At 37.5% G+C, this 15,136-nt stretch overlaps 1 protein-coding gene across 3 annotated transcripts in view; it reads left to right on the top strand.

Annotated features, from left to right (window-relative positions):
* The window catches only part of TBCCD1 (TBCC domain containing 1), a 20,225-nt gene extending 5,136 nt beyond the window's left edge, over nucleotides 1-15,089 (top strand). For all 3 annotated transcript variants that reach the window (XM_081831140.1, XM_081831146.1, XM_081831151.1), the window contains exons 2-8: nucleotides 386-764; nucleotides 4,123-4,278; nucleotides 7,667-8,033; nucleotides 9,864-10,050; nucleotides 10,192-10,689; nucleotides 11,737-11,887; nucleotides 13,947-15,089. In XM_081831140.1, the coding sequence (XP_081687266.1) occupies nucleotides 429-764; nucleotides 4,123-4,278; nucleotides 7,667-8,033; nucleotides 9,864-10,050; nucleotides 10,192-10,689; nucleotides 11,737-11,866 (1,674 nt within the window). In that variant the 5' untranslated portion in view covers nucleotides 386-428 and the 3' untranslated portion in view covers nucleotides 11,867-11,887; nucleotides 13,947-15,089. The remainder of the gene's footprint in view (nucleotides 1-385; nucleotides 765-4,122; nucleotides 4,279-7,666; nucleotides 8,034-9,863; nucleotides 10,051-10,191; nucleotides 10,690-11,736; nucleotides 11,888-13,946) is intronic.
* The last annotated feature ends 47 nt before the right edge of the window (nucleotides 15,090-15,136 follow it).

The following is a 15,136-nucleotide window of genomic DNA, read 5'->3' as shown; positions in this document are numbered from 1 at the left end:
CTCCGATTTCCCCCCCTTCATTCTTCCCCTCCTGCTATCTTCTTCTTCTTTTTTTTTAAACATATAATGTATTATTTGTTTCAGAGGTACAGGTCTGTGATTCAACAGTCTTACACAATTCACAGCGCTCACCATAGCACATACCCTCCCCAATGTCTATCACTCAGCCACCCCATCCCTCCCACCCCCCACCACTCCAGCAACCCTCAGTTTGTTTAGATTTGCTTTTTAAACTGACATAGTACATCTTAAAATAGTGAAGGGAGGGGGCCACCTTAAATAAAATGTATAAATGGAAAAAACAGACAAAAACACAACAACAAAAAGTACATGTATAAATGAGTTTTGTTTCAAATCAGTGTGTGAAAAAACTTCTGTTTCCTAGGTATGCCAAGAAGCCTTATCACACAGATGTCCTTCGAGATAGTATGGATCAGTCCGGAGTTCTCCTCTGGGTGAAAGCAGAACCCTTTATAGTGGGTGCCTTGCAGGTCCCCCCTCCGTCCAAGTTCAGTCTTCACTATCTCAGGAAGATATCCACATATGTGCGAACCCGGGCCACAGAAGGAGCTTACCCACGCCTGTACTGGTCTACATGGAGGCACATTGCATGTGGGAAGCTGCAGTTGGCTAAGGATCTGGCGTGGCTTTACTTTGAAATATTTGATAGTCTTGCAGTAAAGACACCAGAGGAGCGCCTGGAATGGTCTGAGATTCTGTCCAACTGCATGTCTGAGGATGAAGTTGAAAAGCAAAGAAATCAGGTATGGATTTATATGTATTTGTATGTGTGTTTAATTATTTTGAGAAATAAACTATCTTTAATTTTTGTACTAGCTGTACACAGTGTGTGGTTTTAGGTTAATGGCTATTGTGATCCCAGAGTGCCATTTTTTTTAACCATTCCAGTTGGGCAGTATTTAATGAATTAGCCCTTACTTAGCAATCTCTATTCACCTACTTCCAAAGCAGTAATGTTACAAGAACCCTGTAATTGAAGGAGGGAAATGCTTTCACTGACTTTAAAAACATTTTAAGGTGAGTGAGTGATTATGAGTCATTGATACGTTACAGTCAGAGAATCTGACTATTTTTAAGTGGGCATCTGCTATGTGCTGGGATTCAAAGATGACTGGAACAGCATCTCTGCCCTCCTGGAGCTCATAGACTAGTAGGGGAAGTTGGTGTGTAAAAAAAGTGCTATTTGACAGTGTAGAACGTATAGTAGTGAAAGTGTGCATAAAGTACAGAAATAGGATAGGGAAGAGAATGGTTAGTTCTGGTGATCAGGAAAGACTTCACAGAGAAAGTATATTAATCAGAGTAGGCTCATTACAGTAACAAACATTCCTGCCATTTCAGTGGCTTAGCACAGTAACAGTTTATTTCTCATTCATGCAGCAGTATAACACAGGGCATCTGGTTGGATGAGTCTCTAGGCTGCTGTTGTCCAAGCAATGACTCAGGGAGCTAGTCATCTTCTATCTCTTGAAGCCACAATTTTATTAGCTTTGTTGCAGTTAAAAACAAACAAAAATGAAATTCCAGTGGCCTACAGTAACAAAGGTTTGTTTCTTGCTTATTTTACGTGCAGCCTGTACTTTAGCTAGAGCTAAAGGTTATGGCTTGACTCTATGTGTCTACTCATTTGGGGACCCAGGCTAAAGAAACATATTCTGTATAGTTAACGCCTATTCTGTGACAGAAGAGAAGAGTAGCAGAGCAGGAGAAAACTCATGATGCTTCTTTTGCTCTGATGGGACATAAACTGTAACTAGTTTCATTCCATTGGCTAAAGCTTTGTTATATGTCTGTATCTAAAATCAGGAAGATGGGGAGGTAGACTACCTCACAGTAGGTAGGGCAATCCCATGGCCATGGATAAGCCTCCTAGAGGATGTGGAAGTGAATAATTGCAGGTATAATACAGTTTGCCCCAGTCATGCCCACTAGGGCCTCAGAGTCCTTCACTTCGTGGAGTGTTTTTGGGAGATTTGAAGGTGGTGTATGTCAATCCACCCACATTCCATTGACCGTAACCCAGTTATACCATGTCTAACTTCAAGGGAGGCTGAGAAATGCCATCTAAATGCGGGCCCAGGAAGAAAAGAAAAGGTATTTAGTTGGTATCTAGCCACTCTGTGCCACATGGGGTAATATCTAAACAAGGTTTGGAAATTGAAAAGTTTGGCAAGAGAGGAAGGACATAGTTACTCATTAATTAAATATTAAGTGCTTACTATGTATGAGGTACAGTAGTGGATGCTGGATACAGAGATTAATAAAACCTTCAAGAAGCTCCAGATTTTTTGAGTGCTTATTATGTGCTAGATTCTATGCTAGTTATTAGGAATATAAAAATGAAAAAGATGAGGATCTTACAGTCTCATGAAGAGGAAGGTATATGAATAATGATAATATAACAAATAATTGTTAAATGGAAGTATGTATAAAATGAAGGAATTTTGCTGATTTAAAAAAAAAGCCAATTCCGGGCGCCTGGGTGGCTCAGTTGGTTAAGCGACTGCCTTCGGCTCAGGTCATGATCCTGGAGTCCCGGGATCGAGTCCCGCATCGGGCTCCCTGCTCGGCGGGGAGTCTGCTTCTCCCTCTGGCCCTCCCCCTCTCATGTGCTCTCTCTCATTCTCTCTGTCTCAAATAAATAAATAAAATCTTTAAAAAAAAATAAAATAAATTAAAAATTAAAAAAAAAGCCAATTCCAGAAGGTTATAGACTGTATAATTCCATTTATATAACATTCTTTTTTTTAAAAAAAATTTTTTTTTAATTTTTAATTTATTTTTGAGAGAGAGAGAATGACAGAGAGAGAGAGAATGAGAGGGGTGAGGGTCAGAGGGAGAAGCAGACTCCCTGCTAAGCAGAGAGCCCAACGCAGGACTCGATCCTGCGACTCCAGGATCATGACCTGAGCCGAAGGCAGTCACTTAACCAACTGAGCCACCCAGGCGCCCCTATATAACATTCTTGAAATAACAAAATTAGAGAGATAGAGAACAGATAAGTGATTGTCAGGGATAAAGGAAGGGGTGAGGGTGGGAGGGAAGTAGGAAGTAGTTGTGGCTATAAAAGGGCAACATGAGAGATCCTTGTGTGGATGGAAATGTTCTGTAACTTGGCTGCATCAATGTCAACACCCTGATGGTGCTACTGTATTATAGCTTTGCAAGATGGGAAACTGGATACAGTGTACACAGGATCTCTCTATTAGTTCTTACAACTGCATGTGAATCTACAATTATCTCAAAAAATTTAAGAAAGTAGCATTTTAAAAAATATGTAGATTCATGGGGTTCTGATTGACAGTTGATTAAATAGATCTAGGTGGTCCTGAGAATGTGTATTTTTCAATTCCTTAGTTTAGCAATTTTTAGCCAGGTTGGGAAGCAGGGTGAATACAGCTGTAGTACCAAATGTATTACATTTTTGTGTCTCCTGTATGTGTATGGGAATGGGTATATGAGGATAATCATGAGCTTCAAATCCTGAGCTTCAATACCTTTCTTCAAATAAGAAATGACTTATAAACATCTATCAGACCAATAGTATTTTTTAAGTCAAACACTCTTTTAAGAACTTGATGAAAACCTGAGTCCTCCTCCCCCACAAAATGCACATACACCAAAAAATTACATACAATTTCAGATGTTGCATTGATACCCTAAATTTTTTTTGATAAGTCTGTGAGCCTTAGGTTAGACTAAACTGAATATTTTGGTGAAATTTTCTTCTTCCTTTCTTCCATTTATTTATTCAAGTGACTAAAGTTTGTCTTTTTTATTTTAACTGCAATTTTAAACTTCTGAAATACTATTAAAAAATATGTACTTCATCCTCCTCTTCATCGATTTTGGGGAGAGAATGTCTATGGCCATAGATGCTACATAGCTTTCTGAGAAGGTAAGTGACTCCAGTTTAATTAGTTTTAGAAACTCCTATATCTGTATCAGAAACATACATATCAAATGCTAGCAAGTTTCTACATTTTTCTTTTTAGGATTTGCAAACTGTTGTGAATTTATTTTACTGTATCTACTTAGCTGTAGACTAGGAACTGATGTGGTTTAGGACATGTATTCATCATCTCTTTTCTTTTTGGCCAGCTTTCAGTGAACACCCTACAGTTTCTGCTCTTCTTATACATACAGCAGTTAAACAAGGTCTCCCTGAGGACATCTTTGATTGGAGAAGAGTGGCCTAGTCCCAGAAATAGATCTCAGTCTCCTGATTTGACTGAAAAATCCAGTTGCCATAATAAGGTACTGTTTAAATTTTGGTCTCCTTCTTTGAAAGGGACAATTTATGAGGAAGATGATTTGCCTTCATTAAAAATTGTGTTGGGATTACTTATATAAGCCAATCATTTGTTGGTGTGGTTTTTTTTTTTTTTTTTTTTTGCTTTTTTGTTTCTTTTCCTTATTATAAAACAAAATAAATATTTGCAATCTTAGTCCCAGTATAGAGAAGTACTTTCCATTCATTCCTTCAGTGACACAAAAATCTCATGATCCGGGGGCAAATTATTCACTGTACTCTCATTAGCATTCTCATTTTTGCAAATGTTAATGAATTTGAATCTACTTTAGACTAAGTTAGGATAAATGAGAAGATGTAGTGTTTACAAAGTCTGTTGAAATCTACTGAAAAATATTTCTATAAAAATATCTTCTCATATGTTTAAGTGATGTGCTTTGATATACTTAAGCTCAGCATGCTTGTGTCATATTATATGATGCAACAACATAGAAGTTAAACTTAACTGCCTCACATTGTGAGTTTTAGAAATTGTGTTATTTCTTCTTTCTGTTTTTGTAAAGAAAACTGAAATGTTTTTACCTGTTTATGTAAAGGTATTCTAAAAAACCTTAAGTAAAACATAGATCTCAGTATTACTGCCATGTGCAGGTTCTTTAAAAATGTTCTGAGGCAAACAGCGACAACAAAAACCTTTCTGATATTTGGCACTTTTATAATCTCCTTTTTCAAGTAAACCCGTCCACCCTTACGTTCCATGATACGATTCCCTCCTGGTTGTGCTTCTCAGTTTTTCTTCTCACTCTTCATGAGCCTCCCCACTGGCCCCTACAGGCCACTATTCCCCCAGGATTCTGCCTGGGGCAATTTTGTCTTCTCGCTAGACATATTCTTAAAACATAATTCTTCTCTTCCCGTGACTTCACATATCTCAATGACTCCTAAGTTTGTCTCTATCCTAGATTTCCCTCCTCATGTAGATGCCCTCTCTATACCTTAAATTCAGAATGTCCAAGTCCAGATGTATTAGGCCAATTATTGTCTGTTCTTTCCACACTTACTTCCTGTTGAATGGGCACCGTGCAGAGATGGTGTTTTGAACTAAGGTAGTCTGCATTCAAATTGGCTCTGCCATTTAATATCACATGATTTTAGGCAAGTCGGTTAACTTTTCTAGGCCTTGGCTTGCCTTTTATGAATGGGGATGATAATTCCTATTTCTGAGTGGCTGTGAGAATTTAGTAATGCATTAGCATGAGACTTGTTGCTTAGTAGGCATCAGTAAATGGTGACTCTCAGTTTGTGCTATAACATGACCTCTCCCAACAACTGATTAGACCAGAGATGGACACTTGACTAGAGTAACCCATTCACAGGTACGTATTTGAAACTGGTCTGGTTTGAACTGATGACATGGCCCAGTCAGTGCCCCCAGGACCTGAAGAAATTACCAGTTTGTGCTGGGTGCTTGAGCTGGCAGCTCAGGTAGCACTGGGACCAGAATAGCCAGCATGTTTATAAGTGACCTGGAGTTAGGAGGGATTAGAAACTCTGAGGTAATCAGAGAAAGAGAATAGAATGGAACAGACATGTAGAGACACTGGCAAGAGAGTACCAGGCCCAAGGTGGCCTTCCAGGTCCAGTTCTGATGAGGCCTACCTGTACTTCAGCTTGGGAGATGACTGTGTGTCTCTACAGTAAAATCTCCCTTTACTTGAATTGACTTATATTCCCGAAGCCAGAGAAGGTTACCACCAGCTACCCATGCTTATTCTCTCAGCACCCATACCTAGTTTTTTGTCAAGTCTTACTTATTCTGCCTCCAAAATAACTCTAATTTAAAAATCTGTCCCTCTTTGGGTGGCTGGCTCAGTTGGTGAAGCGTGCAACTCTTGATCTCAGAGTTGTGAGAGTTCAAGCCCCACAGTGGGTGTAGAGATTACTTTAAAAATAAAATCTTTAAAAATAAAAATAAAGTCTGTCTCTTTTCTTCCTCTTATATAGGCCATACTGACATTCGGGGCGGGGGGGGGCTTGATTTCTATAATTAGGCCCTATATGGTCACCTGCTTTTAGTCTCCACTCCACCTACTACACTGGACTTTCTAAATGCAGAAGGATTATATCTGTTTCCTGTCAAAACTCCCATCAGTAATTATTATTGTCACTGTTGTTTTCATCTTGTGCTCCATGGAGCCACCTCAGAGCCTGCTATGGGTGAGGGGGATGAAGTAAGAGAGATGAAGAGCGACAGCCCTGCTTTGACATGTTCTATGGTATCCAGATGAGAGTTTATTAAAAAGAGAAAAGGTATAGCTATTTAGAAAATAGTTTTAAAGTCCCTGGCACACAAAATAAGGCCCAGATGCTTTAGTGTTTCATACAGGCCTTTCATGATTGGTCCCTACCTCCAGTTTTCTGAACACGGCAGGTACTTTTACTGCTATGGATCTTTGCGTATCATATTCCATAGGCCTAGAATGCCTTTTTTCCTTGTCTGTTTGTGTAACTAACAACATTAATCAAGAATCTGTTCAAACAGCACTCCATGATGATTTTTTCCCCCCAGAGGGGTTCCTTACTCCTCTCCGGCTCATAGCATGTCTTTACAGATCTCTGCTGTAGTTCTTATCTCATTGTGCAACAGTTGCTTGTATTGTCTTTCCACTACATAGGCTCTGAGTTCCTTGAGGACAAGAACTATGTCCTATTCAATTTGCCTAATTCATCACTTAACACTGCTCATACCACATAAGAGATATTCACGAAATATCTGTCAAATGAATGAGCCAAGTCATTGAGACACCTGCCAACTCAAAGCTTATTCCAAAAGTGATAACTTCTCTTAAATCTAGCTACTGTAAGGTCAGTTGCATTGTTCTATCCAGTGGAATTTGAAACTCCTCCTGTAATACGAGAAGGTAAATAAAGAAACCCAGTGTTTCATCAAATGAATGTCCAAGGTAGCTATTTTTATGTTAGATCTGAAACTTAAGAGTATTTACTAGCTGTGTGACCTTGAGCAAGTTTCTTAACCTTTCTATATCTCCATTTCCTCATTTGTAAAATGGGCATGGTAACGGCATCTATTGCAAGATGGTAGCTAGGATTAAATATATTAAAGTTTGTACAACACTTTGTGGTTGGCACACACTAAGGGTTAGCTATAGTATTACTTTTGAACTACCTAAGGAAGGGAGAGAATCTATTTATACCTATCACATAATATTAAAAAATCTTTATAAGGTTTATATTGTTGCCTTAAATGCTTTTTTAGGAGGTGAGGCAAAGTAGAAATACAAAATAATTAAAATACAAAATAATTAAAATACAAAATTTTCAGGTCTTGTAAAATCTGTTCTGTTAAGAGTGCTTTATTTTGATATTTTTTAGAACTGGAATGATTATAGTCACCAAGCATTTGTCTGTGATCATCTGTCAGATCTCCTTGAGCTGCTTTTAGATCCAGAACAACTCACTGCATCATTTCATTCAACCCATAGTAGTCTAGTCTCTCGCGAAGCTGTTGTGGCCCTCAGCTTTCTTATTGAAGGTACAGTGAGTAGAGCCAGGAAGATATATCCACTTCATGAACTTGCTCTGTGGCAACCACTGCATGCAGAAAGTGGCTTCTCAAGGATCTCTAAGACCTTTTCTTTCTACAAGCTGGAAGCCTGGTTGAGAGCCTGTTTGACGGGGAATCCATTTGGTACATCTGCTTGCCTTAAGTCTGGAAAGAAATTGGCTTGGGCTCACCAAGGTATTTTTTCAGTATTTTAATCTATATTAAATTGAATGACAAGTTAAGGAACCTAGTGTTTTCTGGTGTGTTAATAATCACATCTCTTCTGGAGACCTACAAAATATTGCTACCATAAGAGAGGAAAAGGGAACCACTCTCTTTTGTCTAGGACTTTTTCCATCAAGGCAGCAGTAGTGTGAGAGAGCTGATTTCAGAGTCCGGGTCATTCTGTTGGCAGTTAACGGAACTCCAGCTTCAGTCAGTTGTCACTTTGCTCTGCATTTCTCTGTTCTGACTTTCTCCCTCACCCTCTCACGTGCTCATTTGTTGAGGGCCTTCCTGTCTTCTCTGCACCACAGCCGGATTTGGCCATTCCACAGTTACAACCTCAGAGAGTTGGTGTAAAACTGGGGTCCATTTTAGGTACACAGACACAAACAGATTAACTTGACATTTCCAGTTTAGAAAAATCTAAAGTAGAGAAAATCCGGCCTTGGTTGCATCAGATACTTACTCTTGACAGTCCAGCGATGGCTAACGGGATAGGTTCAGGGGCTGTATGACTTCTGGGGCCCAAGTATAAGTTTAAAGAGAAGTAGATGCCTACACTGAGACAAATGCCAGCCAAAATTAATGAAAAAAGGAAAAAAAAAAAACATAGAATATACTTCCACAATCTCTGAATTTCAAGGATAAAGAAAAAATAAGTTCCATGTAATTAAAAAAAATCAGTTTTTGTGTCAAATTTTTATAATGCTAAAAAACAAAATAGTTGAGCAATGTCTACAGACTCTCAAGCAAAAGGACTGTGATCCAAGAATTCTATATCCACCCAAGCTATTGCTCTAGTAAGAGGTCACAGACTTCCAGATATTGAAGGGCCCCATAAATATATAGGATATACTGCATAATTCTTGATGGTGATAAAAGAATATAGGCTCAAACAAGTTTTTAAATGTTGTTACAGTAGTCACTAGTAGGAAAAAGGATATGTAACCTCTTAGGATTATACTGAAATGTTAGTGGAGGTGGATAATAGGATCACAGATAATTTGTATCTTCTTTTACCACTAGTATTTAGAAATTGCCTACAATAACCATGTATTACTTATTTAATAAAAGGAAGCAATAAGAATTGTTTTTATTTTTTTTTTTAAAGTAGTAGCGTACTTACGCGACCTCCTCATATTTGGCCAGTATTCTTTACAGGGGTGTCCTGCTGGCTTTCAGAGAGGTACAGTGTGAGAAGCCAGTCACATAACGGCGAGACTGTATTGTGGGAACAACCCCTACACAGTTTTTGAGTGTCAGTTTCTGCAAGGCACTGTGTGTGAAAGGAAGATGTGCTCTCAGTTACTAACGATGTGTAGGGATTAAAGGCATGAATCCAAATAGAATTCATGGAATGATGTGGTAAGTAGCTTAGGAGGGGTTTGAAATTAGTATTATGGTGACTTAAAGAGATTATTTAAGGATTGGGATGATAAATTAGGGCAACTTGGAGAAGATATTTGAGTTGGGCCAGCTCTGTGACTAGCCATATGACCTTAGGCACATTACTTGAAAGATACACATGAAAAAAAAATCTTAGATCTGTAGGCAATCTTGAATGGGCTAGAGGTTTTAAAAAATTTTTATGACAAAAAATTATGAAATATTGCAAACATACAGAAAAACACAGAGAACAGTATAGCAAACACCTCTTTACCCAATGCCCGGATCTAACATTTTTCCAAACCTTACATGTATCTAATTTTAGACACTTACACACCTAGACGTATGTAACCTCATATGGTGGTTTTTCTTTGATTTGAAACTATCTCATTTATTTATATTTTTCTTAAATAGTTGAAGGGACGACCAAAAGAGCTAAGATTGCTTGTAATACGCATGTGGCCCCTAAGATGCACCGCATGGTGGTGATGAGCCAGGTTTACAAGCAGACCTTGGCCAAGAGCTCAGATACTCTGGTGGGGGCACATGTAAAGATTCATCGGTGCAACGAATCTTTTATATATCTGCTCTCTCCCTTACGGTAAGCACAGTTCTGATATTTTGATCTTTTCTTTGGACTAGGATTGATCCTTTTTTGCCATCAGAGAATAATTTTGTAGTCAAATATTCTTTTGATCTTCCTCTCATTCAGAGGAATTTACCTCATTTTTTCATTTTTCAGATCTGTGACCATTGAGAAATGCAGGAATAGCACCTTCGTCTTGGGCCCTGTACAGACTGCTCTTCACCTCCACAGCTGTGACAACGTTAAAGTCATTGCTGTTTGCCATCGTTTGTCCATCTCTTCTACAACAGGCTGCATCTTTCACATTCTGACGCCTACACGCCCACTTATTCTCTCTGGAAACCAGGCAGTAACCTTTGCCCCTTTTCATACCCATTACCCAATGCTGGAGGATCACATGGCCAGGACCGGCCTCGCTACGGTGCCTAACTATTGGGATAATCCAATGATTGTATGCCGAGAGAACTGCAACACAAGTGTCTTCCGACTCTTACCACCTTGTGAATTTTATGTATTTATTATCCCCTTTGAAATGGAAGGGGACACAACAGAGATACCTGGGGGTCTTCCATCTGCATATCAGAAAGCACTGGGTCAAAGAGAACAGAAGATACAAATCTGGCAGAAAACTGTGAAGGAGGCTCGTTTGACAAAGTGAGTGTTTTCTAGAGAAGAATTTGTCTTATGTAAAACTCCATGGGAAAACAAATTAGTCTGTACATGTTTACAGCTGTACTAAAGTAATAAAAAAGATGTAATGTGTCTTTTGTTAAGGTCAGTATTCCAGGTTGTTTGGTTGGGGGATGGGAGCAAGTAGCTGCTCAAGAATTAGACTCCCTTCTTTTTGGAAGCTTTAGTTGATAGATAAACAACTTGTATTTATGAAAGATCATATCCACTTGATCTAATACTTACATGAATTGGTTTTAGTTTTTAATTCTCTAACTATATCGGTGGTTCCCAACCTCGGTTGCGCATCAATCATCCAAGGGGCTTGTTCGAAATACAGATCTCCTGACTCCTCCATACCACAGACAGACTCACCGAGGGTGGATTCCTAATGCTGCTCCGTGGACTACTGCTAGTTTTTGTCCAAGTTTTCCCTAATCCATGGTAAAATGTGAAAAATAAGCACAGTGTTTTAAAACAAAGCTAAATTTAGTCCGCTTAAAATTTTGTCTTTTATTCTGAAATTATATGCTTCCTAAACTTGGGATGCCAAAATACCTTATTTTTAAATTACATGCTTGTGATAGTAGATGATTGTGGTTTATTATGTTTACCACAATATTTTATTTCAAGGGTACTGGTCTTTGAACTCTAGAAGCCAGGGACACGGTTAACAGTTATTGTTAATAGAGATTCAGAAAACATCAGTGTGGGTAGTCAGGGAATATTTATGGAGGAATTAGAATTTGTGTTGGACCTGGAAGAATTAGCAGTGTTTGGATAGGAGCTGAGGACTGGGCAGAATACTTTTATATTGTATCTAACCGATCTTTTTTTTTTTTTTTTTTTAGGGGGTGGGGAGTGGTGGTGCTGCAGTGTACAGAACTGAACAGAGCAGTTATTTGGAGGGAAGAAATGGATAACTAGAAATAATTTAATGTCTATCCCATTAAAGTGCTTTATAATCACTTGGAGTAAAATGAACATGAATTAGTGTTCTTACATTCTTTTTGTTCTTGATGGCACTTTTAGGGATCAAAGGAAGCAGTTCCAGGTACTTGTGGAGAATAAGTTTTATGAGTGGTTGATTAATACAGGACATCGCCAACAGCTGGACAGTCTTGTGCCCCCTGCCGCAGGCTCCAAACAAGCAGCAGGATAAGACTTCTACATGGAAACACTGGTGGGCATTTATAACGTAGACCACTTAGAACAAATTTTCTTGGGAAAATCTTACAAGCATGCAAAAAAGCTGTGCAGAATATTATGTTACTGGCCACTGCCTCTTTTTCTCCACCAGACCCACTAGCATATACAGACTTTATATACCCATTTTTGCCGCATTTTAGAGTGAAGACCAACCAAATTATTCCATACGTGGAGCCTATGGAATAATGGGCAAATGTAAGGGCCAAGTTTTGTCTTCTTTGCTTCTTGCCTAGTACAGGTTGTACTGTCCAAAGATACTACTTTCCCCATACATAGCTTTCAGCTGTATTTCCTCTTTCTAACACATCTCTCATCTTTCCCATCACCCACACACAAATCAACTAAGTTAACTGATCTTTGTTAATTGTACATGAGCATTAATAAATTACCAGAATTAATCCAAATGAAGATTTGAATACTGAACTCTGGAAGATCACAGATCCAATAGAAGAGAACATGGATACAGACAAATTTACTAGAAGTCATTTAATCCAAATATAAAATATTCTTTCTTCAATATAGAAATTAGTTTACTTTTCTGTTTTGAAGTCTTTTAAAAGACTAACAATAGAAAAACAGACAAAGGATATCAAATAATTCACAGAAAAATACTTACAAACACAAAGATACTTTTACTTACAATTAAAGAAATGTAAGATACTATTTTTTCTCTATCAGACTGGCAAGGATCAAAAGCTGGTATACAACAATAAAAAAAAATAATAATAAAAAAAAAAACTTGAAAAAAAAAAGCTGGTATACAACACTGGTAAGGTGTTTTGTTTACCACCGGTAGGTGCTGATATTGAATCTAAGCTGGGGGTTTGGAGGGGTGAAGGCAGAAGAGGAGGAGTAAAATGTTGCCTTGTGTGTTTGAAAAAAGAGAGGGGTTATCGCACATACTTATATGCTAATTATATGCCTTAAAAACTTCTGAAAGGACATAAATTATTGAAAGTGTTTGTCTTTGAGGAATGAGACTAGATGTCTAGGGTGATTAAAAACTTATTCTTAATTTTTATTGATATAGAATTTACATACCATGAAATTCACCTTTTTAAAGTGAAGGATTCAGTGGCTTTTATTAACATAGTGACAAGTTTGTACAACCTTCACCACTGACAAATCCAGAACATTTCATCACCCTAAAAACAAAGCCCGTATACATGGACAGTCAGTCCTCATTCCTCCACCCCCAGTATCTTCTCTTTTCTCTAGTCCGTGGCAACCACTAATCTACTTTTTGTCTCTTGATTTGTCAACTCTGGACATTTTCTATAAATGGAATCATTGGACATGTGGCCTTTGTGCCTGGCTTCTTTCGCTTAACATCATGGCCTTAGGGTCATCCATGTTGTAGCCTGCATCAGTACGTCCTTCCTTTTTATGGCTGGAATAGTCCATTGTATGGATATACCACACTTTATCTGTTCATCAGTTGATCTGAGATTTGAGTTGTTTCTCCTTTTCAGTTGTTTTCACTTCTATTGTGAATAATGTTGTTAGGTACTTTAGTGTACAAGTTTTTGTGTGGACATATGTTTTCAATTCTCTGGGTATATACCTAGAAGTAGAATTGCAAGGTTATAGGTTTAACTTTTTGAGGAAATGCTGAACTGTTTTCCAAAACTGCAAAAACTTACTCTTTATTGTTTATAGATTGTTTGCATTTTAAATTGTGTATTACTTTTTACAAAAAAAATTTTATAATACTTATTTTATAAATGCTGAGATTAAGAATTAGGAATCTGATGGGGATTATCCAAAGGAAATGGGAACTATAAGAAGGTGAAATTTTAGTTGAGGCTAATCCCGATAGCCTGCCACTTTTTCATGTCTTTTCTTCTATTATGAACTAAAGTGACCCTCAGAAAAAAAGGAATATAATTAACTTTAAAACCTTATGTATTTAACACTCTAAAATCTCACGTGGCCTTGATTTACATGATATTGTAAATACAAGTTTTTTCCTATTATTTGCATGAAAGCAGTAGAAAATTAAGTTACTAATATTTTTCTCTTATTATCTTAAGGGGCCTGCAAACGGGAGGATGATGAATGGAAGATGGTACACGTCTTGAAACTAAATTGGGAAGATGCTCTTGCTGCTTAAGAGACATTGGGGCTTTTTCCTTCCTATTTAACACCGTTCCTTGATTTCCATTCCATACTGATGTATTACTGTTTAGGTCGAATTTTAGATGAACTTCTGACTATTATATAAACGTATTGTTTATAGAACATCAGAAAGCTCATCTTTGTGTTGCCAAAATGAAGTTGAGGAAGGCAGTTTCATTGTATATTAATATTAAAGTGACTGAGCGTAGATTTGCAATTAAATTTCACATTTTAATTTGTATGATGAAAGGGTCTCATCCTTTCTAGAGTTAAATACGAGTTTTATAGTTCTTTGAAACTATTTAAAAGGAAATTGCTACTCCTTTTAAAAAATAATTGGAATGAAAGTATAGTTTGTTGGTGCATAAATATAGCAGAAATAGTTTTATACAAAGATATTTTAGTCCTTAAAAGTATGAAACAATGAAATTGTGTATTTTTCATTTTCTGCTTCAAATTTTCAATAAGCAAACTCTAAAAAGTAATTTTCTTCTTTTGATAAAAAGATAAAGATTTGCTTTTAATTTTAGAAAAGGTTTTATGGGGGAGGAAATAATTTTTCCTCTATCCTTCTAGATTCTTTTTGCTTTAGTCTATTAATTAAATTGACATAAGACAGATTAACAGGAGAAAAACAATTTTAATTAGATATCTATGGGAGCCTCATAAGAATATGAGTCCAGGAACAAGTCAGGCAGTTGGCTTATATGCCACCCTGAGCTAAGGAATGGAATATGGGCCTGGGGTTCCAAAGGGTAATTCACAGGATGTTAAGAAGAGCAGATGTGTGGCAGTTAGATGTTTGCCTTGTCATACAGATGGGTCATTCAGATTAAAAATTCCCTCTGGTGATAGCTCTCCTGGGCCAGGTTCCCTATCTGAATTATTTTAGGTAGTTAAGGAAATGTTTTTCTTGAATCTGCAGGGTCTTCATTGCCTTTAGCTCAAAATAATCCACATGTTAAAGTAGGGCATTTTGGGGTCATGTATTCTTCCTCTCAGTTACGAATGTCACTTTGTGATGTTATATCAAAATAAAGTTTACATTTGATTGGGAAGGCTGTATTCTTTAAGATAAAGGAAAAAACTATTAAATTATTAAATA

Source organism: Leptonychotes weddellii, chromosome 1 (assembly GCF_054177405.1).
Source record: "Leptonychotes weddellii isolate Sample4059 chromosome 1, ASM5417740v2, whole genome shotgun sequence".
Taxonomy (NCBI): Eukaryota; Metazoa; Chordata; class Mammalia; order Carnivora; family Phocidae; genus Leptonychotes; species Leptonychotes weddellii.
This window is presented reverse-complemented; position numbering and strand designations above follow the sequence as displayed.